The sequence below is a fragment of the Dryobates pubescens genome, chromosome 4, assembly GCF_014839835.1.
Source record: "Dryobates pubescens isolate bDryPub1 chromosome 4, bDryPub1.pri, whole genome shotgun sequence".
Classification (NCBI taxonomy): domain Eukaryota; kingdom Metazoa; phylum Chordata; class Aves; order Piciformes; family Picidae; genus Dryobates; species Dryobates pubescens.
This window is the reverse complement of record NC_071615.1, coordinates 21,806,667-21,831,316: the sequence shown is the minus strand read 5'-3', so window position 1 is coordinate 21,831,316 and position 24,650 is coordinate 21,806,667. Positions and strand designations below refer to the sequence as shown.

General features: G+C 39.0%; 1 protein-coding gene across 1 annotated transcript in view; it reads left to right on the top strand.

Annotated features, from left to right (window-relative positions):
• The window catches only part of SLC4A7 (solute carrier family 4 member 7), an 87,343-nt gene that overhangs the window by 38,287 nt on the left and 24,406 nt on the right, over positions 1–24,650 (top strand). Inside the window, 8 exon segments of the mRNA XM_054160931.1 lie at positions 7,186–7,329; positions 9,713–9,848; positions 12,586–12,746; positions 13,617–13,805; positions 16,573–16,941; positions 22,794–22,909; positions 23,664–23,723; positions 24,260–24,417. Coding sequence (XP_054016906.1) covers positions 7,186–7,329; positions 9,713–9,848; positions 12,586–12,746; positions 13,617–13,805; positions 16,573–16,941; positions 22,794–22,909; positions 23,664–23,723; positions 24,260–24,417 — 1,333 coding nt within the window.

The following is a 24,650-nucleotide window of genomic DNA, read 5'->3' as shown; positions in this document are numbered from 1 at the left end:
GTAAGTAGTGTTCACATTTCAAGTGACTATCTCTGATACCTTGGTGTTTTAGAGCCTAATTAATCCTTTCAGTTATTCTTTCCTTTTTAGTAAATCTTAACTGATAAAAACAGGTAAAATGAAATAATCTTGCCTCATTTGGAAGCAAATTTTACATCTAAGTGGGAAAACTGAGAATTGTGTTTAGCAGTTAAATGTGTTATAAATAGTTAGAAATGGTTGATTTGGTTTTGTTTGTTTAAAATAAGTTGTGTGATATGTAAATCTAATGTGTTACTCTGTTCTGCTTTAAAGTAGGAAAAATATTCTCAGAAGATGGGTTTTGTAATGATTTAGATCTATTTAATAGTCTGGGTGTTGCTTTATGAAAAGTGTAGACTCAGTTAGTTTCCTGTGTGGGACCTGGCGCACCTGTACAGAATCAAACTTTGTTTGAGCTATGCCTCCCTTCTTATGGAGCAAATTTGAAGTAGAAAATTGCCAGAAGTATTTCTGAATGGGTGATATCTCCATTTACAATTCACTGAAAACTCACGTTTCATAGCTTTTAAAATATGAGGGGTTTTTAATTTGAAGAAGTGTCTTGTTTTACAAAGCAAGTGTGAAAGGTTGAGGTTTTCCTCAGGGTAAGCCTTACCTGAGGCGAGATTCTCTTTTAGTAACATTTTTCATATCTTAACGTATCAGGAAACAGATGCATTTGAGGGCAGGCTGATTCGTTTCAGCATCTTTTTAGGAGAGGGATGTTGATCTAATTTGTAATGAGAATGTATTTGATGAAGTGGGAAAATGACCTTTGCAAATGTTTCTTTTGAAATACTTACCAAGCATGGCGTTACGAATGCGGAAGCATCTCCTTACAGGGACATGAAAGGCTGAAAACACTGGTTTCTTTACTAAGTGGGTGAAGGGCCAATCTTTGATCTTAATGGTGCTTCTGCTTCAACTGCATATTTCTAGGTTTCCCTCCCCTCCAACAGAAACAACTCTTCAAACTTATCTCAGCTACATACGTCCTTTTTCCTGAGCTCTGCTGCAAAGGCAGGCTTGACCCAAGAACCTTCAGATAATTTGTGGGGCCCAGCTATGGTCTGAGCTGGTCTGACTTGGATGTATAATGCAAGGGCAGCTGGCACAGGTACCAAGTACTAGCTTCTTTCCTAGTTGAGGGAGATCAGTGCTGGCAGCAGGCCACAGAGACCTAGTATGGGCCAGAATCCTTATGTAGGTCTCTCAGCTGACACTAAGCTTTGCCTCTTACTGTTACTACCTTCATGTCTAATTACTCCTAGTGACTTCTTGAACATTGATTGTGTTAAACAGAAATATTCACTGCATTTTTCTCTTAAGGCTACCATTACCAACTCTGGTTTTAAATCAGAAAATAGTTATTTCTGTGTGTAATGAGAAATCTGGCATTTACTGCTTCTATCACAGAATCACAGAACAGTAGAGGTTGGAATGGATCTTCAGAGATCCATTCCAATCCCACTGCCAAAAGCAGGCTCGGCTTACAATAGTCCGTGCAGGGATGCATCCAGGTGGGTTTTGAAAGTCTTCTGAGAAGACTACTTCACAACCTCCCTGGGCAGCCTGCTCTGTCACCCTCACTGTAAAGAAGTTTCTTCACATGTTGAAGTGAAACCTTCTGTGTTCAAGTTTGTATCCACTGTTCCTTGTCTTATTACTGCGCACCACCAAGAAGAGCTTGGCCCCATCCACTTGACACCCACCCCTCAGATATTTATAGACATGGATCAAGTCCCCTCTCAGTCTTCTCAAGACTAAAGAGCCCCAGGTCTCTCAGTGTCTCTTCACAGGGGAGATGCTCAAGTCCCCTAATTATCCCTGTGGCTCTCTGTTGGACTTTCTTCTCCAGCAGTTCTCTCTCTCTCTTGAATTGGGGGAACTCGAAACTGGGCACAGCATTCCAGGTGTGGTCTCACCAGGGCAGAGTAGTGGTGGAGAAGAACCTCCCTAGATCTGCTGGACATACTTTTCTTGATTCACCCCAGGATACCACTGGCCCTCTTGGCCTCAAGGGCACATTGCTGTCCCATGGAGAACTTGCTGTTCACCAGCACTCTGAGGTCTGTGGAGCTGCTTTCCAGCAGGGCAACCCCTGGCCTGTACTGGTGCCTGCTGTTACTCCTCTCCACATGCAGGACGGTGCACTTGTCCTTTTTGAACTTCATGAGGTTTGACTGCACCCAGCTCTCCAGCCTGTGACAAGTTGTGCTAATAAATTGCATTTGGCTTATTTTCCTGTATACGAGTACTTTCTGTGATGTACGAGAAGTTAATGGCAAGGCATGAGATGCTAACAGATTTCAAATGCTTCCTACTAGGGTAAAGTATTTGGGTATATCACTCAGAAGACATTCAATAGCTGAATTTTTTCCCCTCTCCTCTTCCCTTCACCCCCTTCCCCCCCCCCTTTTTTTTATTTTAAGGTTTTAAGGAACAGGTTAGGATCTCTTGTGCAGATCCTCCAGTTTTCAATACTAGAAAGCTCCAGGCTGGGACAACAAATTTAGTATATTAATTAAATAAAGACTTCTGTGTAAAAGAAATGCCCTGTATTCAGGTTATTGTTTGAAGGCTTTTTGAAAAATAGTAATTCTTGTCCCAAGGTTTTTGCTGTCAGCAGGCTATTGGGAGCTTATGGAGAAGATGGAGTGAAACTCTTCTTGGAGGTGCATAGAGAAAAGGCAAGGAGGAGCGCACACAACATGCAGTATTGGTATATTGGATATTAGGAAATTTGCTTTCATGCAACATCCTGTTACACATGGGCTGCTTGGAGAGGTTGTGGAGTAAAGCTCGCCTGGTCGTTGGTCTGACTAGCTTTCAGCTTTGAAGCTGACTTGGAGCAAGACTGGACCAGGTAGCCCACCTCCAAATGTCCCTTGCAGTTCAAATTTCTAAGTGACAGGATTTGAGAATTCACACAGACACTGATTTTCTTTAATTCCCTTGTTGATATGGGCAAGAATGTCCATCTTTGTAGGAAACTTTAAAAGACATCTAGCTAACAAAAAGATGGGTAGAAAAGAAAGGTCTGTGTGGAAGTTGCCGGGTAGCCACAGTAGAGCATTTTGGATACATGGTTTTGATCTCTCTCAGGACTTAGAAGTCTTCTATTACCACTTTCTTAGGGACTTTGAGGAGAAATGAGGGAACTTAAACAGGACATTTTCCATTCTGTCAGTTTTATAGGCCTCAGTAAAACTGACCTTTGGAGTGAGACCAGCCATTTGATGGAGACACATATATCAAGCTCCCAGCATTTCAGTTTGTTTCATACTGATAATAACCTTTAGTAGTAAATACTCTGGTGGATTTGAACAGCTAAGCTGGGATAAAGTCATGTTAGATTAAAATGAACAATTAGCTTTTGGGCTTTGTGTTACTAAATTTAGTATTGGCAGTCTACTAATTCTGTTGATTATTGGTTTAAAGTGGTTCTGTAATAAGCTTTGCTTGAGAGTGGTACTGTGGTGTGTTTGTGTGAATAAAGCATTGAAGGTCACAATTGTACTTTTCAAGCTTTTAAAAACCATGTTCAAGTAAAAGGTTGTGTTCCTTTTAGAAATAGCACTGCTGCTAGTGATACAAATTTCCACCTTTTTATGACTTAATTTTCCCTTCATTGTTACTAAATTACCTGTCTCTCAGGCTTTTATTTAATTTCTTTCTCCTGGCCTGGGTGAACCCAATTTGCTATGAATGTAGGGGAAAATATTGCTGTGTTCATATTTCGGTTTGTTTTTAATGGTAAGTAAATCTTTGTCCATCTCTAGTGTGAATAATGACACCTAAAGGATCACAGATAGTACAGCTGTTGGTAGTTTTAGAGGACTTCTCAGTGCTTTGCTTTGAGTTAGAATTCACGTTAAGCTTGTTCAGCTTTTATTATCCCTTTTTGTCCTGTGTTTTGGACTTGAATGTAGCTGCAGTATGGTTTTGGGTAACTATAGCAGTACAGTCAACAGCGGTAGTTTTGGATTTTCTATGTTGATATCTTTAAGTATCTGAATGCCAAACAAAGGCCTGTTTCTTAAAGGAACAGTTTAGTGCAGTCATAAACTGCTGTTTGCAATAGCCAAACTTTTCTTGGTTAGTCTATTGTACTCCAAACTCATGTTCTAGCTCCAAAAAAGAAAACAAAAAAAAGTCAGAGGTTCCTTTTAAACATCAAGGTCTTTCTTGAGGTTATTCCAGTAGAATTACACTGGATTATGCTGCATTTTATTGGATAATTTCTGGAAATCCTTTTGCTCATCAGTTTTAGTCTCAAAATACACTTGCAGGTGTAGCAGTCTGATCGCTTTGCATATACAGAAGTGATTTGGGGAAAGAAGGCTTGGTTTAGGATTTCAGATTTGCCAATAGGGCAGTGTCTGTGAGTAAATAGCCATTTGCACAATAGTTGCTGGTGGGCAGTATGAGCTGTATAGTAGGACAACCCATTGCTAGCCCATTCCTCTGTCTTGGTTGTATCCTAATTGGTTAAGGTAGCAAGAAGGCTCTTTTTTTAAACTCTCCTTCTGGAGTAGGAAGTAATATTGAATGCTGTAGGTTCTGTATTGACTGCCACGTTGAGGAGTAAGTTGGCAGTAGCTAGCCTGTCTTGAAGCAGCTGTGAGGCACGTGGACATAGTGACAGCCAGAAGGTCAGTTCATTTTGGGTAGGAAAGCAATTTGCTGTGGTCAACAGGTTGTTTAGAAAACATTTTCAGTTTGTTGCTTATTTTAGCTCTGTTTAACCTAAATTTTTACATGTCCCTTTGCAACATACTGCTCTTCTCCAAATTTGACTGGAAAAAAAAATGCAGGCTGCAGTTTTTTAAAGGACAGACCTCTTCCTTTTCTTCCTCCATCTCTCCTCCATGCAACAAGATGGTCTTTGATTATGGAAATGATCATATTAGCATTTAACATTTTTTGTAACAATGGGGTGAATTGTTTAGGATGGGGACTCTTGAAAGATTTGTATTGCGTTTTTGGCTGTTCTTTGGTACAGGAAGCAATGTAGGGGTTTTGTTTTAACTTACAGGAACAGCATAACAGTCCTAATTTTTCAGCAAGTACAATCTTGAGCAATTTCAAATCCCCAAAACTTTCTAGAAAGTAATCACCAGCAGGGTTTTTGTGCAATGGTCTAAACATTTGCTTAAAAGAGGCTTGTTATGAATGTTTACACAAGCTGATCTTATAACACACTCTGTTTCTAGAAATGTTTGAGTTTCTCTCTTTTTTCCTTCCTTTTTTTTCCAGGAAGTTGTGTGTGTTTGTTTTTTTTTTTTTTTCCCCCCTAACAATGAATAAAAAGGCTTAACTAAATGTGTAACTATAGTTTAATACTTGCTAATTAAATATATAATACCCGCCAAAAAATCCTTACAGGATGGTAACAATATTTGCAGTGAGTGACAGGTCACTTGGTTGTACCAGGCATTTTTGAGTGGGATGTGGTGAGTAATGGAGCTGTAGATTTGCATAAGACTGTTGTACTGTGTTGACATCAGGAACATGATTGTTGTTAGTGGTACCACCTAGTCATATTCTATGTCAAGCATGTTGATTTATGATTAGGTGTCACTTTTGCACTAAATTTCTGGGAATTGCATTGCACCTGGTAGTCATGTAGGGTGGAGTTCAGGCTGCCCAGCGGGGGCTGGCTCTTATTGCTACAAGAAAACTCACAAGAGAAATCTCTTTCCATATAAACAGGACTGATGAATGCTTCAACAAATAATCTATTTCCACTCTTACATGGAAATAAATAGCTTTTAGTATGCTTGATTTCAGATTTGGTAACAGTGCCAATCAGTCGACTCTAATTACAACTAGTGTTTGGAATCTGTCAGGAAGCAGGTCTTACAAGATGAAAAGGAACCTTGGCCAAATGAAACATTGAACATGCTTATGCATTATTGCTGATTTCTGCTTAGTGTTTTTCCTTATGTAGCACTGTAGAAAACCACTGCTTTAAAAAGTGGGGGGTTTTGATCTTTGTGGCTTTTCTTGGAGAGTAAGTTTGATATACTGCTGCTTTCTAATTTTTGAAAGCTTTGTAATTGCCAGTATTTTTCAGTATCCTTACTCTAGTGTGTGTACACATGCTATATCCACTTGTAACATGCACGCATGTTTACAGTCACAGCTCCTAGGATTTTGTCTTCTATAAATTTGCTGAGTTTGCAGCTCTCTAAGAGCTGGAAAAAACCACTTCCTTTTCCTTTTGTTAACGTCAGCCTTCTGTAATTACTCTTGTACAGTGTGAAACAAAGTATTTAGTATTAACCTCTAGGCTTGTAGTTAATGTTTCTTTTCCTGAGATTGTTTGTTTAAAAAGGAATTGAAATGCTAATTCCATTGCAGCAGACATGGTAGTAATATGTTTGTAACGCTGTTGATTGATTTCTTTTGCCACGTTGTTGATGGAGGTGCTGCCTTAATGTGAAAGGGAAAAAACAGTGGTGAGAGTACATGTTTTAAAGAGTAGTGTGTATTAATTTGTGCATGTGCTGCCTACACATATTAAAAAAATCCTAGAGTAGAAACACCCCTCCCCAAACTTCGTGGTAAGTTATTCGATGTTTTGGCATATACTTCCAACTATAAGTTCCCTTATGCTTCTAAGTTGATGCAAAATTAACAGTAAAATTGAACATCAGGTTCATCTAGATGTGTGTCACATGGTACTTGAAAAAATACTGGCAGTTCCCTCAAGCAGAGAAATCTCACTGCAGACTCTGAACAATGGGTAATTTGTTAATGAAATGAACTAGATTACATCTTGACAGTGCAACAACTGTCCTGATTTGAATCCCTGCAAACGAGGAGTATCATGTAATTTCTCTGCCTTGCCCTGGTGTTTATCACATATCTTCAGCCACTGTTACAGGTCAAGCTTGTGTGTCTGTATTACTTGTTTCACAATTGAGTTCTTAAATTGGGCCATATTCTTACCAAATTTCTCAGGGTAATGAGTATAGCACTAGTTTCTTGACACCTGGGAAGGACAGAAAGGAAATAGTAATACTGCTTCACTAAAGGTAGTTTTGCCAAGTGCTTTTAGGTTTCTTTTTGTTGAGCTCGTCTCTTTGACTAACACTCTTAATTTTGACAGGAAGTGGGTTTCTGTTTAATTCTTTCCTATCAAACTTTCTTGAAAAGGTCACAGAGCTGTGTATATTGGAGTTCATGTCCCCTTTGGAAAGCAAGGTCGTCGACGACACAGACATCGTGGGCACAGGCATCACAGGAGAAAAAAAGAAAAAGAAACTGACAGAGAGGATGGTCGAGAGTCTCCCTCCTATGGTAAGAAAGCTGTTGAGTAAGTTCAGTTTGTCTCTTGAAAATAAACATGTAGTAACTACTGTGCTTAAATATTGTGTTGTGCTGTTTATTTTCACTGTCATTTATATCTTTATATTTAGAATTGGGCAAGGATTTTGTGGTCATGTTTTATCTAAATCGTAAGTTGCTGGCCTTCATCCAGGTTTCTATGTGAACATTCAGTGGCCTGCAATGAATAGGTTAGACTGGAGCTTTGTAATACTTGCCTGCAGCATAAAAAGTTATATTTACATTAGACACCTTTGTCAGGTTGTGTAGTGTTTTGAACTTTTTTTTGAAGTTAATTTTTGAAATTAGGAGCTGTGAAGCAGCAGGGAGGTTGTAGTCAGGTAGGGGTTGGTCTCTTCTCCCAGGCAACCAGCACCAGAACAAGAGGACACAGTCTCAAGCTGTGCCGGGGGAGGTTTAGGCTGGATGTTAGGAAGAAGTTCTTGGTAGAAAGAGTGATTGGCCATTGGAATAGGCTGCCCAGGGAGGTGGTGGAGTCACCATCACTGGAGGTGTTTAGGAAGAGACTGGATGGGGTGCTTGGTTGATTAGATGGTGTTGGATGATAGGTTGGACTCGATGATCTCAAAGGTCTTTTCCAACCTGGTCTTTTCTATTTCTATTTTTTCTATTCTATTTCTATTTTGCTGTCTCTTAGAAATGACAAAGGAGTTACAGTGCCTTCTAAGGTTTAGATTTGGATCAGACATTGCCCCTTACCTCCAACCTGCCCCTTATCCTCATGTCATGCTCTAAAATGAAATCCCTCTTAGCAGTTTTTTCCTCAAGACTGCAAACCCACTTTTATTCCTACACTGTAATGAATGGGGAAGTTCTGATGCGGAGTTTCACTTTAAGCATGGATATGATCATCATTCTGTTACTAGGATAATGTTTTACGTGGGGTCAGTTCTCTGAAACAAAGGACTTTTGAAATGAGAATACTTCTCACAAGGCTGTTTTTACTCTTCTCCTACAGTTGTTTGTGTCATTCATCTTCAAAACTTTTCTTCCTGCATACAAATTATTATCATTTGATCTTATGTTTGTAGAGTTTTGCTGTACAGGTTCTGAAGCAGCAAGTAATATTCAATAGGTAGAAATTCACTTCTCTCTTGTGGTTACTCCTCTATCCTGGATACACAGGATATGGCAGGATTCTTAGGGCTGTGTTAGTTTAGGGACAATAATCTGCTGTAGATACTCATTGATAGCAAATGTTGTTTGTGCCCAAGAGCTCATTTCAGAATGATATTATTGGACAATTACACAAGCCAGAACAGCAGTGCAAGAGCAAAGTTCTGAATTAAATTTTTTAGTAACTCTGACCTTATGTCTGAATCTAGAAGGTGGTGGTCTGCAGTTGCAGTGTACAGCTGGGCATTCAGATCAAGCATCTGTGAGAGGGACGATTTGGTGAACAAAGTAAACATTTTCAAATTGAGATCTACCTGAATTTTTCTATCTTCAACCGTCCTTGAGATTATTGAACCATTGTAATTTGAAAGCTCTCTCTTAAGTTGAAACATCTTTATATAGATGTTAAAAATATCTCAATCCATGTGCTTATGTCTTTTTTTTTTAAGTTTTGTTCATAAGAGTAAAGTCTGCTGCTGGTATTTGATCAACAAAAATAGTTACGTTTTCTTTTTTGAGTTATTACTGACCCTGGTCAACTCGGCATTATACTAGGAGTAGTTAAAATATTTCCTGAGCATTTTAGCTATGTAATTTCTACTTTCCTATGCTATTTTCTATACAGTGCTCCATTCCTGCAGTGAGGAAGTTAATAGTTTTTTCTGTTGAAAAGTCTACTGCTTTAAGAATACTAGTGTCTGGATACCCACAAAACAAACAACAAAACCCAAAACATCGACAAAATTCCCCCAAGAGCAAACAAAAAGCCAGCTATTTAGCATTTTGAACTATTACTTAGGGCAGCCAGGCTATTTGTTTCTGTCCAGTGGTGTTCTTTCCTCCTTTAATTAGTGTCTGTGTCACGATGGTATCATTTATTTTGTACTCAGATTTGCAAACAAGTTTTCAGCCCTTTGCTATGTTAACTTTAACTTTTTAACCAACTTTGCTGTTGATCTTTTCATATGCTAACCTATAGAAGAACTAAAAGTATTTAACTACATTGCATGAACATAAATTTCCAGATGCACTGTCTTCAGAAACAGGAACAAGTTTTCAAAGGACCTCCTTTTGAACAAAAGAAACATGGACATTTCTTTCTTACCTGTCTTGAAAAAGATGTTGTGTTGCATATTTCTGAGAGAGAATGTTTAACTGTGATGTCTTTCAAGCATAATAGAAAGTATAAATACTCTTGCTCCATTTTTTCCTTTTCAAGATACTCCATCCCAGCGAGTGCAGTTTATCTTGGGTACTGAAGATGATGATGAACACATTCCTCATGATCTCTTCACTGAAATGGATGAACTTTGCTTCAGGGATGGAGAAGAATATGAATGGAAAGAAACAGCTAGGTATGCTTAACAAGTAGGTTGTTTCAAGGTATATCTTCTAGTGATTTTATTTCAAAGAACTGCAGGTCTAGGTTAGAATTTTCATGACCTTTGTAGTTGCTCACTCAATTCTCCCTCACCAAATCAAATATTTTTTTACTGTTGGTCCAACTTTGGAAGAATCAATATATAGTTTCTCAAGTGTGGCATTGACTTACTAAAACTGGTCATGCCAAGAACTGTGAAAGTGTGCTGGCCCAAAGCCAGGAGACATCTCCCCCAGTTACCGGCTGGCGGAGGAGGAAGAAAAGAGAGCGTGCTAGACTCCGCACTGGATCTTATAGTGGTGCAAAGAATTATGGTAGGAAATACACAATTTCCTGTGTCCATCCCTCTGGGCTGGACTTCTGGACACAGGAAGTGAACACACCAGGGGGGCACCCAGCTCAAACTGCAACATGCCACCCCTGTATTTCATACCATAATCTCTGCACCTAAACACATCATCAAATCAGAATCTCCTGATGACATGTCCGGCGAAGTCCACATCTTCATCTGGGCGTCCACTCAGTCTTTCCTTCAAGCTCAAATGTCAGTCCATTCCAGTCCTTCTCCTCTCATCTAATGGAGCCTCCCGCGATGCAGAGTTCACTCTTCTGCGGTGCAAGCTCTTCATGGATCCGTTGGACATCCTGGTCACCTGGAAAGAACCTCACAACTTCTCAACCAAACCTTTATTCCCATCTCTATCTACTCAGCGGCATATTTCCACCCCTGGGGCAAGCCAGCCAGAACAATCAGGCTCTGCTGCTTTTCCACCCCTCCAGGAAATAGCACGCTGAGCCTCTCTCACCACCGCACGGACCTATCCCAAGCCCAGTGCTGACCGCTTTCAGCCGCGGCCCGAGGCTCCACAGACGCATGCCACAGGTACACCGCCCCTCCACTGGGCGTTCGCGTACCGCAGATGTGGCAGCTCCAAGTACACAGCCCCACCCCGGGAGGGGAGGGGCTGCTCCACAACCTGCTGAGAAGAAGGGAGGTGGAGCCAGGTGCTAGGCGCCATTTTCGGAATTCGTCCGAAAACGTCGGGGAAGAGAACAGGGCTGGCCCCGCTGCCGCTCCGAGTGCACGGCCCGAGCCGCCGCCGCCGCTCCGCAGAGAGTAAAGGTGGAGGAGGGGCAGGTCCCGCATTCTTAAGCGATGCCCCAGTTCCGATGGTTAAGAGCCACCCCTGCTTGAAATAGCAGGAGGCGCTCCGTGCCACCGGCCACGCACCAGGTGCCCCCCCGCAATCCACGAGAACTCGCACAATCGCCCCAACAACAACAACACTTGAGCCCCAACTGCCAGAAAACCAGAACGACGCCCAGAACTAAATTTAAACTCTCTTATCTTTTGCAATCCGATCCGCAGAAGCACAATAACAAACTCCTGCCTGGCTCGCCAAGAATGTGGTAAGGTTTAGAGGCAGACCCCCTCCCCACAACAACCATCCTCTGCTACCAAGAATGTGCTGGGTTGAGGCAGCCCCCTCTCTCCCCACCACGGGCAGGAATAAAACACTCAGACAAACGGATTGCAAAAGTGATGAAAGTTTAAATAGAAAGCGGTGAATGTTACAGAGAACCCAAAGCGCAGTGACAAAGAAAGATCCCAAAGCAAACCCAGAGGCATCCCATTCCCACCTGAGGGTACACCCGAGACCCTCAGGGCTCTTTCTTCCCCCTCCCTCTGCTGGGCTAGTCTCAGCTGGCCAGGCCTGAGACTGCCCATCCCCCCGTGGCCTTGGGCCTAGCCAGGCCCAAAGCCAGGAGACATCTCCCCCAGTTACCGGCTGGCGGAGGAGGAAGAAAAGAGAGCGTGCTAGACTCCGCACTGGATCTTATAGTGGTGCAAAGAATTATGGTAGGAAATACACAATTTCCTGTGTCCATCCCTCTGGGCTGGACTTCTGGACACAGGAAGTGAACACACCAGGGGGGCACCCAGCTCAAACTGCAACAGAAAGGTACAGCTGTGCTTAGTTATAAATACAGGTGTTAAGCCATGGAACACAGTATTTGCTATCTCAGAAATATCTTTGCTCTGTTGTTGCTGATATGTTAATGCTAGGATTTTGTGCTCAAATGTAATAAAATTTGGATATTTACATATGTTCTTTTTAGGTAATATTTGTTTAGTTTTGTTTTTACAAATGGCACATATAAATGTTACAGGGTGCTATGATTACTTTTGGCCCACGCTGGTTACATTACACAGTCGTCATAAATTCTTTTGCATTCAGTACTTCTAATTACTTTATGGCATGCCTGCTTTTGCAGAAGTTTAGTTTCTGACTCACTGGTGTTACATAATCAAGATCAATTTATAGCTACACATATTGGTATTACCTAGCTTGTCTGTCTTGTCCCTTTTGGAGACCTGAACATGGTATACGATGTGTTTCACACAGCTTTCTAATGCTAATACATTGATTAAATCAAGATATGCAAATCAAGTAACAAGGCACAATCCCACACTGTTCATAAGAATTCATGACCAGACAGGTATTGTTCAAACCAAAAGAAACAAAATTGATAAAACTAAAACAGGTGAGTGGGATAAAAATGTGACTGTCAGTAAGTTTTGTTGTCTGGTATGAGCTGATGGGATTTCCTCTACTGTAATACAGAAGCCACAGGGAGGAATGAGATTGTTTTCCAAATTGTCTGTCTTCCAGGAGAAATGTAAATATATGCATGTGTCTGCATTTCAGGTGGTTGAAATTTGAAGAGGATGTTGAAGATGGTGGGGATCGATGGAGCAAGCCTTATGTAGCAACTCTGTCCCTGCACAGTCTCTTTGAACTGCGAAGCTGTATTCTCAATGGGACGGTCATGCTGGACATGAGAGCAAACACACTAGATGAGATAGCAGGTTGCACCAACACTTTACAAAAAAATACTTTATTCCTAAATTTATAACTAACTTGATGGTTTTGATGATGTGCATGCTTAGTGACATTTTCTTCATCTAGCTGTCAAGAGCTGATCCTAACTTCACTTACAAGGAGCTACACTGGATGAGTAGGACCTCCTTTACATATCTTAGGATGAGGTCCAGAATTTGCCTTTGTGTTCTAATCCCTGAGTGTTTTCTTTGTTTTCACAGATGAAATATAAATATCTGACCAGAATATTTTAGGACTTATTTTGTGCACTTTAATACTATAATTATTAACCGTGACTTGGCTGATGTTAACTTGATGCCATTAGTGCAGTTGATTGTTACACATCAGGTATTCTTTTTTCACCACAGCCGATAGTTTCCCAGACTACAGACTTTTTCCTGGTGTGAGCACACCGAGGTGCTCTTTTGAAATTTGATATTGTTTGACCACTGATTGACTACTGTTAGATGATGTAATACTTCGTCTTCTAAAGCATATGAATTGCATGAAGTTTGTCAGCTGCAGGAATTTAGGTCATCTGAAGGTGACTGAAGAGTTAGAAAATTAATCTCTATAGAATGTGATTTTTATTTTTGTATAGTTATATACTTCCAAAAGGGGCAACACTGGGTTTAAGACTCTGAGGTGTGTTTCTGTTTTTGTGTGGAGGGTTCTCCACTTCTAGTGGAGGGTTATTGAGTACATAGCTCCTTCTCCTTGAAAGGAAGTCGTCGTTGAAATGAAATACATAGATATGAGTATTAAACATTGATTTGGAATACAGATATGCATGTGAAATAAATATGTATATAAACCCCACACATATTAAAAGAAAATTCTTTTTTGGTGTCTTGTAGATATGGTTTTGGACAACATGATTGCCTCTGGCCAGTTGGATGAATCCATAAGAGAGAATGTTAGAGAGGCCCTTCTGAAAAGGCATCATCATCAGAATGAGAAAAAATTCAGCAATCGGATTCCCCTGGTTCGGTCCTTTGCAGATATAGGCAAGAAACATTCTGACCCTCACTTGCTTGAACGAAATGGTGAGATAAGTTGTAGCATCCAGTTTGTTCTAACCTGTTAAATAATGTTCTCGCTGGGAGATGAAGGAAAATTCGACTGATAATAGCAGATAAGTGTTTCCTTCTTGATAAGCAGAGAACTAATGATAACACTGTGTGCTCTGTGTAGATGTGGATGATGTTTCTCTATTTTTTAATTTACTCAAACATTCTACTCCTTCCTGCATACGTGGCATGTGTTACTGTTTTGAACTATTGAGATAGACCTATGTCGGTCCTAATGTTGTTTTAGGATATGCTTGCATAAAACGTCCAATGTTTGAGGAATTTCAGCATCATGGCATAGCTTTATATGTTTGTCAAATGGATCTCCTGCTTGTTTATTCAGTCTTCATACTAGAGATTTACTTTTTAGTCATGCTACGAGGTCAATAGTGCTGACAATTTCTGTATTTTAATCCAGTGTAGTTATCGTAGTGACTTTCTCATCATGTTATGCTAATGGTGAAGAAAATACCTTTAGCTAGGACACTTTATTTTTATATTGTTTTGTAGAGAGGGATATAAAAAACAAACAACAGTTCCAAGAAAGGTATCTTTGATGTTTTTATAGGTTGTACTATGTCTTTTATTGAACCAATCCCTGAAAATACTCTGGAATATCAATGCATTTACTCTAGACATCCAGTTCTAAAGTCCAAATAGCAACGTATACTGCAGAGCAGCATACTTTTATTTTTGTAGTTCTTATGATCTCTCCTTTTGTCTCTGATCTTTATTTTTTGCCTTTGTTTAGTCTGGTGAAAACATAGTACTGATTTGATGAATCACTTCTTGAAGTGAAGTTCCTGTCCTGTCTCGGAATATGTCTTATTGCTCAGAACGTGTTCCACTTGCTGGATATGCATGTTGGGAGCTCTCGGTTGATGCATACTTGGAGACTTATCCAGGAGATTCCAAGCTTGCTGATAATTTCTGTTAGCTAGTGAATATATGACGTATGCTTAAATATTCCCCAGATTGCTTCAGAAGGGTATTTTTTTCCCCCCCTAGAATAAAAATGCAATTAACTTATATAGGAGCATAACTCCTAACTTTACTGTTTTGTTTAGCAAATGTCAAAAATTCACAAAAAACCCCACTTGGTTTTTATCAGTCCTTGAATACTGGTATCACCAATTGCAGTTTTGAGAATTTTATATTTGAGTTTTCTTGCTTGTCCATTATTTTTCATGTATCACTTCCACTTTCCAGTGTAGTTTTTTTTTCTCTTAACAGTGTTCCCCAACAAAGTAGGGGATATATGCTGAAACAAGAAACCAGTGTAATCTGGTGAACATTTTGCCAGTTTATACTGATTTACTCTATCTTTATAATCCTATGGTTACCCTCTAATAACTAGGTAAACCAAACATCCATATGTGCATAATACTTTTTAGGCTCCTTTTTACACCTGTGTGTGTTAGGCTATCTTCATGATTTATCACAGATACACTGACAGAAGTCTAGTTAATACAGTAGTGATTAATACAGACAAAACCAGTTTGCTTTACTGGTCCTCTTGTCTTTACTGTATTGCAGTTTGAGGCTTTTGGTTTTAATCAAATTTCTGTCTGTAGAATACACTCTCCCATTGAGGGGGGACTGAAGTTTGTGACATATACCTAGGCATACTTTATGTGCCTCCTTTGTAAATGGTTCTAGGGTTGTTCAAAGTATTGATCGCTGTGTGCCTAGTATAAATGCAAGACTAAATGTCTAGTTTGCCATTTCCTCACTTGATGGCATGGTGTGTGAAAACAATGCACTTTTAATTTCAGGGGTTGTAGGAGAAGTTTTCAGTACTCTTCTCAAGGAGACTGCCATCTCAGGAAAAGTATCTATGATAAACAGGAGGAATGGTATCACTAAACCCTCTAATGGAAGTGCTGATAAGAGGGTAGACAGTCTCTCTTCCTGCTTAAGAAGGATCTGAAGTCCATTACAAACGTAAATCTGAGGGAACCATGAAAGACTCTATTCTTTATTAAATTAACAGAACGTTGAAAGTGTATAGGGCAAGGAAAGTTACGTGGATTTTTGAGAACTATATTTGGTTTTAGTCAAATGAGGATATTTGATAAGTCACATCAAGAAGAAATGGCAAAGGAGCTGTGTATCTCATCCTTGGGCCCTCTTCAAAAATTTATATTGAGATTACAGCTGGCCAGGAAACTTCCTATGAAAACAAGATTGTTGAGTTTCACACAATTAGATATGTTTGGTCATGTTCATTAAGAAATATTGCTATTTGAAAATAAGCTATTCTTTGTATAGGATGGGTACATTTAACTCTGAAGTCTTGTGGTGACTTTGGCTTCTAATACTTTTTTAATGTATTTTTTGGATGGCGTTGAAGTTGGCAGCAATTTGGAATAAGACATTGTAGGAAAATTTAGGAGTCAGTTTTAATAGATACAATTTTAACCTTTTTTGTTGTTGTTGAGTTTGGTGTTGTGTTTTAGGGTTTGGGTTTATGTATTTGTATATTAACAGTTCTTACTGACTTACAGATAATATTTTCTCCCACATGTTTTTGCCATTCTAATCTGTACTCATCAGTAATTTCTGACTTTCCTAGTGTGATATAAGATTTGCTCTCATCTCTTACTTGCATGAGTATGACACTTGTCCTGGAAAGCTTGCAATTTACTATGTAAATTGTTAATGCATATTCATGTCTACATTTCGTGTTTTTCTGGTATATCCCTGTTGCAAGCCTCATGGTGTTTCATTTGTTTTGTCTCAGGGGAAGGCCTTTCAGCCTCCCGCCACTCTTTGCGAACAGGTCTCTCTGCCTCAAATATTTCCCTGAGAGGAGAAAACCGTTTGTCACTTCTTCTCAATTACCTTCTTCCTTCTTCAAGAGCTGGGACCCCGGCAACCTCAAGGCATACAACCCCTGTAACTACCCCTCAAAACACACCACCCTCCAGTCCTATGTGCAGCCACCCGCCAACCACAAGTGCCCAGCCAAGTCCACTTCAGGGCAAGGAATTGCTGGTGTCACCTGCCAGTGATGATATTCCTTCAGTAATAATCCACCCACCTGAGGAGGACTTAGAAGTTCAGGAAAGCCAGGAAAAGAAGACAGAGGAAAATGTTGACAAAACACCAGGCAACTATCAAAATTTAAGCTGTCCATGTGTGATGCTCTCTGCATCTGGATCACTTGCATTGCGATGTTTTTGGCACGTAACTTGGGCACAAAGAACTATAACTGTTGCCTCTGCCTGCATGTTTTATTTCTTCTCAGTTGTGACTGTTTTCTCATTCAGCATTTTTAACTTTTTAGCTTTTAAATGAAGCCAGCTAAGAAATTCTTTAACTTTCATTTTTGTGATGAATATAGTTTTAAAATACATAGTTTAAAAAATGGTGGCCTTTTCCTTTCACTCACCTACAGTCAGGTGTTTGAGTTAGTTTTTGGTGGTGGAGGGGGTTTTTTGGGGGTGGTGTTTTTTTTGTTTTTTTTCTCTTCAGTGGTGGAGTTAATATCTTAAATAAGTGTTTGATATCCTGAGATAGCTACAACAAAAGACGTACTGAAGTATTAGAGATGAACATGATAAGAATCAGGAGGGATGCAGTCATTAGTGGTGTTTGTAGTGTAGTTGTATCTTGAAGTCTTTAAGCAGTTTTGATGATTTCATGCTTTTGAAAGCCAGAGCTATTAAAACCAGTAGCAGTTTACAATGAGCAGGTCCATTTCACCTACAGCTGTTTCCAGATAGATAGTTATTAGTGCACTGCTTCAGCATGAGACACATGATTTTTGTTGTATTTGTTATAAAAAGCAGGATAAGGCAGTTAAGATTTTATAATAGCAGGTCAGAACTGAGCAATTCATTTTTTGTCTTGCAAAGCTATTGTTCTTTACATGTAAAAAGGTATGTAGATGGTGTATGTAAGTTCAGAGAGGATGGAAAGTTCTGTTTCTTCAATAGTTTGTAGTAAATGTTCCTGACTCCTGCATTCAGGATATATAGTCTTTTACTTGCTTTACTTTTGCAAAATTACCATGTGTTTAGAGACTTTGGATTCTTCTTTTAGCCTTCAGACAACTGCTGTTACTTATTTACCTCCCCTTCTTTCATCAGCAAAGCTTAGTTTCGTCCTTCACTTGTTTAAGTAAGAGCACGCTGCTACATACCTCCATGAAAACAGGCTGACACAGAGAGGCTGTGACTGTCTGCCTTTTCATGTTTTGCAGCCAAGTCACTGAAAAGGAAAGAGGAAGCTATGTTATAGACTGTCATCTTGAGTTCACAGAACCACACAGAATACATCTGATTGGAAGAGACCTCAAAGATCATCCAGTCCAACCCTTGACCCAGCAGTGAAGGGTCAACAACAAACCAGGTCCCTGAGCGCCTGGTCCACATGCTGTTTAAACACCTTCAGGGACGGTGACTCCACCACTGCCCTGGGCAGATCATTCCAGTGTTTGATAACTATCTCTGAAGAAACATTTCCTAACATCCGTCCTAAACCTCCTCTGGCTCAGCTTGTAACCACTTCCTCTAGTCCTGTCACTTGTCACCAAGAAGAGGCTGCCCCCTCCTTGTTCCAGCCTACCCTCAGGCAGTTGCAGAGAGTGATGAGGTGTCCCCTCAGCCTCCTCCTCTCCAGACTGAACAATCCAGCTCCTTCATATGCTCTTTGTAGGTTGTGCTCCAGGCCCTTCATGAGTCTCATTGCTCTTCTCTGGACGTGCTCCAATGCCTGTTCCATAAATAAGTTCATAGAGTTCATAGATTCATAGACTGGTTTGGATTGGAAAGGACTTAAATATCATCTAGTTGCAATCCCCGTGTCATGGGCAGGGATGCCTTCCACTAGTCCAGATTGTTCAAGGCCTAACATTTCCAGGGAGGGAGAGCCTCACCCTTAGTTAATTAAAAAAACAAACCCCAAACAACAGACAAACAAAAACCCAAAACAAAGCACTTTCTCTGACTTCCTTATGGGAAATCCAGAGAATTCACATGAAAATCGTTCTCTCTCATGGGTGATCTGTCAAAGGTAATTAAAAAATAGAAGTGAAATAACAGCTGTAATTGGTTTTCCAGTTCTTACTTTCCTTCTCATCTGACAGGAATGACAGAATGCCAGACCCAAGGTCTTTAGAACCCAAGAGAAAGCAAACAAATACAGATCAAGTACTTGATGCTATTATTATCACTAATAAAGTTTTCCACCAGAATCTGAGAGTCATGTTCAAAGTGCTTTTGTGCCTCAAGGGGATATTTCTCATAGAGGAAAAATCTGAGAGGGGTGACTTTTCAGTTAATGTATAACAAAGTCTTTCCAGAGAAATACTAACACCAGTCATAATTGAAGCCATTTTTATTTTCTGGGGTTTCCCCCCTTTTTATTCAAGAAATCATCTGACCACAGAAGACACATTTTACTTAGAGAAGCCTTTGAAGACATTCTCAGACTATGACTTCAGGGCTGCAACTGGACTAATCACCGTCTTGTGAGACAGGCTCAGAAGGGAACTCTGAAGAGGAAGTAATCTTTGTAGTCATTTAAAAAACAAAACAATCTTGGTCCATGCTACTATAGATTATGGTCTGTATTACCTCTGTAGTGGCTCAGTAGTGTGCTCAGTACTTTTTCCACATCTGTATGATTGAGTTGGATTTGCCCCTTGTGAGTATTAGGAACTTTGTAATATGTGGCTTTCTCCTCTTGAGCATTCATCTGTCCTTGTCCTTCCACTATTCATACTTTGTTTCTTTACAGTTAATTCATGTTAAGTTTAGTAACCTTTCAGCTACTTACAGAAAAAACAAACAGGGACATGCTTTCAGTCTGCTACTTTTTATCAGCTAGTCATCAGTTCATAGTCAAGTAGGCAAACGTTTTCTTTAACAATTTCTTTTAAAAAAACTTTTATCATCAGATGAAGAACAGCTTTTGTTTTCCAGTATTTGAAGCTCTTGAGTTCCATAGGTAGAGCTAGGAAGAGAGTCATGTCACAGCTAAAGAACAGCATGGTTAATTCACCAGCATCATTAAGCTTTCTCTTTGTAGCAGCTTGTTTTAAGGGGTCTTTTGTGTTTAAATATACTTTAAGACTGAATGAAATCATACTTAACAGCTTTGCTTTTCAAATAATTACTTCCTAAAAATGGTAATTTAGAGAGGTTTATATATTTGCCCCCATGAGTAATTTTTTTTTCCACATTAAGCCTGCATTGCAATTTATTTTTTTAATTTATTGTTTTTATTTCATACATATTATTCATCCATATACATTAAATTGATTTTTATTTCATCTACAAATGTGGTGTGACTTTATTAAAAAAATTGTATTTCATATATTTTCTTCTGTAAACATAATTGGGATAGTCATGCTTAGCTTTTGAACTCATTTTAGATCCCCAACGTGATCGAAGCAGAGGTTTGATGCAAATGTATGTATTCTTCTTGCCTTTAGTGATCACAGTATTAAACTGGTTGGCTAGAAAATGCCTGTGATCTTTAGTATAGTTGTAGTTATAAGTACCTTAAGCTGAGTGATCTTACAAGGTTGCAAGCCAAACTTACTCATTTTGCTGTCTTTTGAAGGAGGCAGGTGGTATATCTCCCTAAAACATAAAGAGTACTGTGTACTTTTAATAATCACTTTAGTAGATTGGTAAGACTAGATGAATTTCTGTCTCACAGTCTGGAAAAAAATACTAGGTAGTCTTCCTTTTAGTAGAAGCTTCTGAATTTGAGTTTATTGAGAACAGCAGGAAATAAGTTCATTTATCAGTGTGACATTTGAGTTAAGTGGTTTGCTATTAGAGATGATAATTTTTCCAAGTTTCCCTGCAAATACCAGATAGGCATAGGGAAAGGAAGTATCATATGGAAATACTTGCTCAGGTCTGAAAAGCTGTAAGTGGTATTCTCACATGAGCATAGCAGTTTGGCTGACTGCAAGAAAGGAGAACTATTTACAGGTGGTTTGGAATCATAGAATCAATAAGGTGGGAAAAGACCTCAAAGATTCAGTGCCAAAACTTGTGAACCTGAACTATGAGTGATGGTTGGAGAAATGTTGAAGGCAAACCCCTCGGAAAAATCAGGATAATTTTTTGATCCTGAAACTATAAATTAGTTTATGTTAATATGTAGGTTCTTTATTCTCTCCTCCTCCTTGGTTCTCACTCCACTTCTTGTTCTAGTGCCTGCTTGCTCTTGCTCACAGGGCATTTGCAAAAAAACCACAAGCTACAGAAATGATACATTGCTTATCTTACATCAGTCATACATCTTAAGCTACTTTCATTGTAATGTAGAGGGGGGGAAGTGAAAATTATGCTTATCTTCTGCAAAAACAGTTTAATATTTCTGCTCTACTTGTAGTGTTAACTCATCTTAGTATCAACCCATATGCAGTTAAACACTGTGAACATCTTATACCACAGGTTGTTACTGTGGATAGGCACACATCTTGGAGCAAAGGGCAGAATGTGACTTTATTTTCTTTGCCTTAAAAAAATATTTTTTTCTTCTATTGTCTAGCTAACTGAGCATTATTTATAATGTTAGCTAATTACTTGTTAGAATTCATAAAGGGAATGACAGCTTACTAACTTCATCTAGGTTTTGATTCAGGAAAAAGTACCCAATCCATTTATATCCCTATGGACTGTAAGGATGAAAATTAATGGCAAAGGCTTGGACCTGCATATAATCCATTAGTATGATGTCTCTTTGAAAAGTGTTTTGTGTTTGTTTTGGTTTTTTTTAAATATATGTGGGGATTAAGTAAACTAAATTCAGTTATTTGATATGCTATAAAATTGCTCAATTATAAACATGGAGGGATGAAAGTCGTTGTGCAGCAGTAGTTATGATAGAGCAATAGCTAAAAGGTAGCCAGTGAAGACTTCAGGTTTACCTTGACTAGTGATGCTTGACCTAAATACACATTTTCTGCACGTAATCCAATGTTTAGACTTCAGTCTAGGTGTGGTTTTGAAAGCACACTAAACAATGTCTTATCACAACATCTTACAGGTCTAGTGTGGACAAGCTGCACCAAGTGTGTTTCCAATGCATGCTCTACCGAACAAGTAAAAGCCCTTTAATCCTAAAGATAGGAATTGGACTTGTTTTTGTATGCCTGTATCAGCTTTTAAATGATATGTGGGTAGGGATAACCATGGCACAGCATGGAATTCATGGTGTGCGAACACGTGGGCTACTTGTCTTATGCACCCTTCACTAAACCTGCAATTCAGTGTTGCTGGTAGTGTAGAAAGCTACATAAAATGGTTTTGTTGTGTCGTAGATGTTAGAAGGAGGCTGTGTGTTTAACTGGAATAGCTTTGCTATTCCATGCTATTGCATGCCTCTTCAGCTAATATGTTACAGAAACCATTTCATACAGTGACATCTAGTCAGATCAATAGTTGGAGCATTGATCTGTTGATTGAAATCTGAAAGCTTGCAAGCTATCTTTACTTCATGTAGTACACTATTTACTTGTACAGGTTATTTAACTACCATAGTATCATTCTTTGTAGCTGTAGGCTGAGAGTTGCTGAAGCTTTTTACAATTGAAATACTGCTACACAGAGGAGATAGCAGAGGTGTGTTTGGTTTAGGTTTTTTGAGAACTGAATATAGTCAAGGTGCCATCTACTGACTACTGGAGCAGTTATGAGTAAAATGCCAACAATTGTTATTTTTTTTTCTGCAGTTAAAGTAGGTTTTGATTTCTGGTGACTGTTGTGCAAATGGCCATCATTTTGGCAACACCTAATTTTAATTTTTTCCTTAGTTTTGTCATTGCAACAAGAGAGTGACTTGTTAACGTTGCATTTGTGATACTAATGTAGGGCGCTCTTACTGAATAACTTGCACATTTGCTTTAAATAAGCTGCCACATCGAGTTTTGGTAGTGTCACATTCTTAGTTGACTTTATACACCATTTTGAACTTAACTCCTTTGTTTTGATTTAGGGCTATTAGCATCTCCACAGTCAGCACCTGGAAATCTAGACACTGGGAAAAGTGGAGACGTTAAAGGTACTGGGACAGGAGGAAGCAGAGAAAACAGCACTGTAGATTTTAGTAAGGTAAAGAACATTAAATACCTTAAATATTTAGCATAAAATAAGTATGTAGTAAAAAATGTTGTAGCTGCAACTTCCCTCTTAGGTACAGCTGATACATCTATGTGTTCGTGTGTACGAGTACACACAAGACACGTACTAAGGTATAACTTGTATGCATGAGTGTCAGAATATGGTGTAGGATAGATGTGTCAAATGTTTTGGAACTTCTCAGTGAGACTGAGTTTTCTTTCACTTATCTTTTCCATATTTTGGTAATTTATTCAATAGTGCAGGCACTGCTTTGTCATGCAGAGGGGAGATATTTTTCAGATCAGCTATAAAGTCTCTTCAGAAAACAATTTTGTAAATAATGTTGTAATGTCTTTTTTCCTAGCATTGACTTTGTTTAAAGGGGATTTGCTTTATATGTTTGCTGTACAAAATTTTTATTGTAGATGTTGATCATTAGGAGCATATTTTCTGAAGGAAATCTTGTGTAATACTGTAAATCTCTTGTATTTTATTCATAAGTTAAATTTGCCTGGCAAGTTCCACTATGGTTTTTATAGTAAAACTCGGCCCATAGTGTTGTCTGTAGTGCAGAACACTGAGAAAATTGGTTTGCCACGATGACTATTGTTGAGGAAAGCTAACTTGTAGAGTAGTTCTCATCTAATTGTGGCAGGTGCCATATGTTCCTGCTCCTCTGTCACAGTTTTAATGTTTTTCACTTGGCCTGTCCTTCTGTACACCTGCCTTGTCTCCTGTTGGGCAGGATTCTGCCTCCTGGCATTGTAGTTGTGGCACACTTGGTGCGGGACTCAAGAGGTCATCTGTAAGTTCTTTAGAAAGCAGCGTAACTGGTGCTTGTGTGTGTATGTATGTGAACACAGAGTTCATGTGCCACGCCATTTTCTAATGCTTTTCTGTAATTATGTATAGAAATGAATGTTACGACACTCTTTATGGTTGAGAACATAACTTGTTTTTCATAGTTGAAATCCAGAACTGTGAAATCAGAGTGTTCTAGAAACCACGTGTAATTGCATGAACTCTCCATAGTTAATTGTGCTTTGATTTTGTTATGTCCTATCACAGAATGCTTGTCACTATAAGTAATACTAGAAAGGTGATTATGCAGTTTGGAGTCTTCTAGAATATAGTAATTAGAATAGTAGTGATTTTAACTTTTAGAAGACAGTTTATTAACTGGCTGATGCTTTCTACATATGTATGTCTTTACTGTGGGTGATTTAATTTGTATTTTTACTTTTCTGTGTAGCATAAATGTCTAGTAAGTACTGATATGTTACAGAATTTCTGCTAACAAATGTAAGGGAATAAACACTTGTTTCATCTTTGTATGAATAGGTTGATATGAACTTCATGAGGAAAATTCCTTCAGGAGCAGAAGCATCAAATGTACTAGTGGGAGAAGTAGATTTTTTAGAAAGACCTATTATTGCTTTTGTGAGGCTCTCCCCTGCTGTGCTTCTCTCAGGTCTCACAGAGGTTCCAGTTCCTACACGGTAAATAAACACCTGGGAAGTCTAGCTTAATAAATAAGTAATAAGATCTCAAATAGTTGTAATTTTTTATACATTACTTAAGTTCAAGAAATGTTGTAGACTTTTGTTTGATATGAACTTGGTCATCTGCTGCAAAATTTAAGGGAATGAGATCTGCTATAAAAAACCCTGACTACTTAATATATATAACAATGCTGTTGAAACTGATAGCAGGCTTGCAGTAAAACATGAGT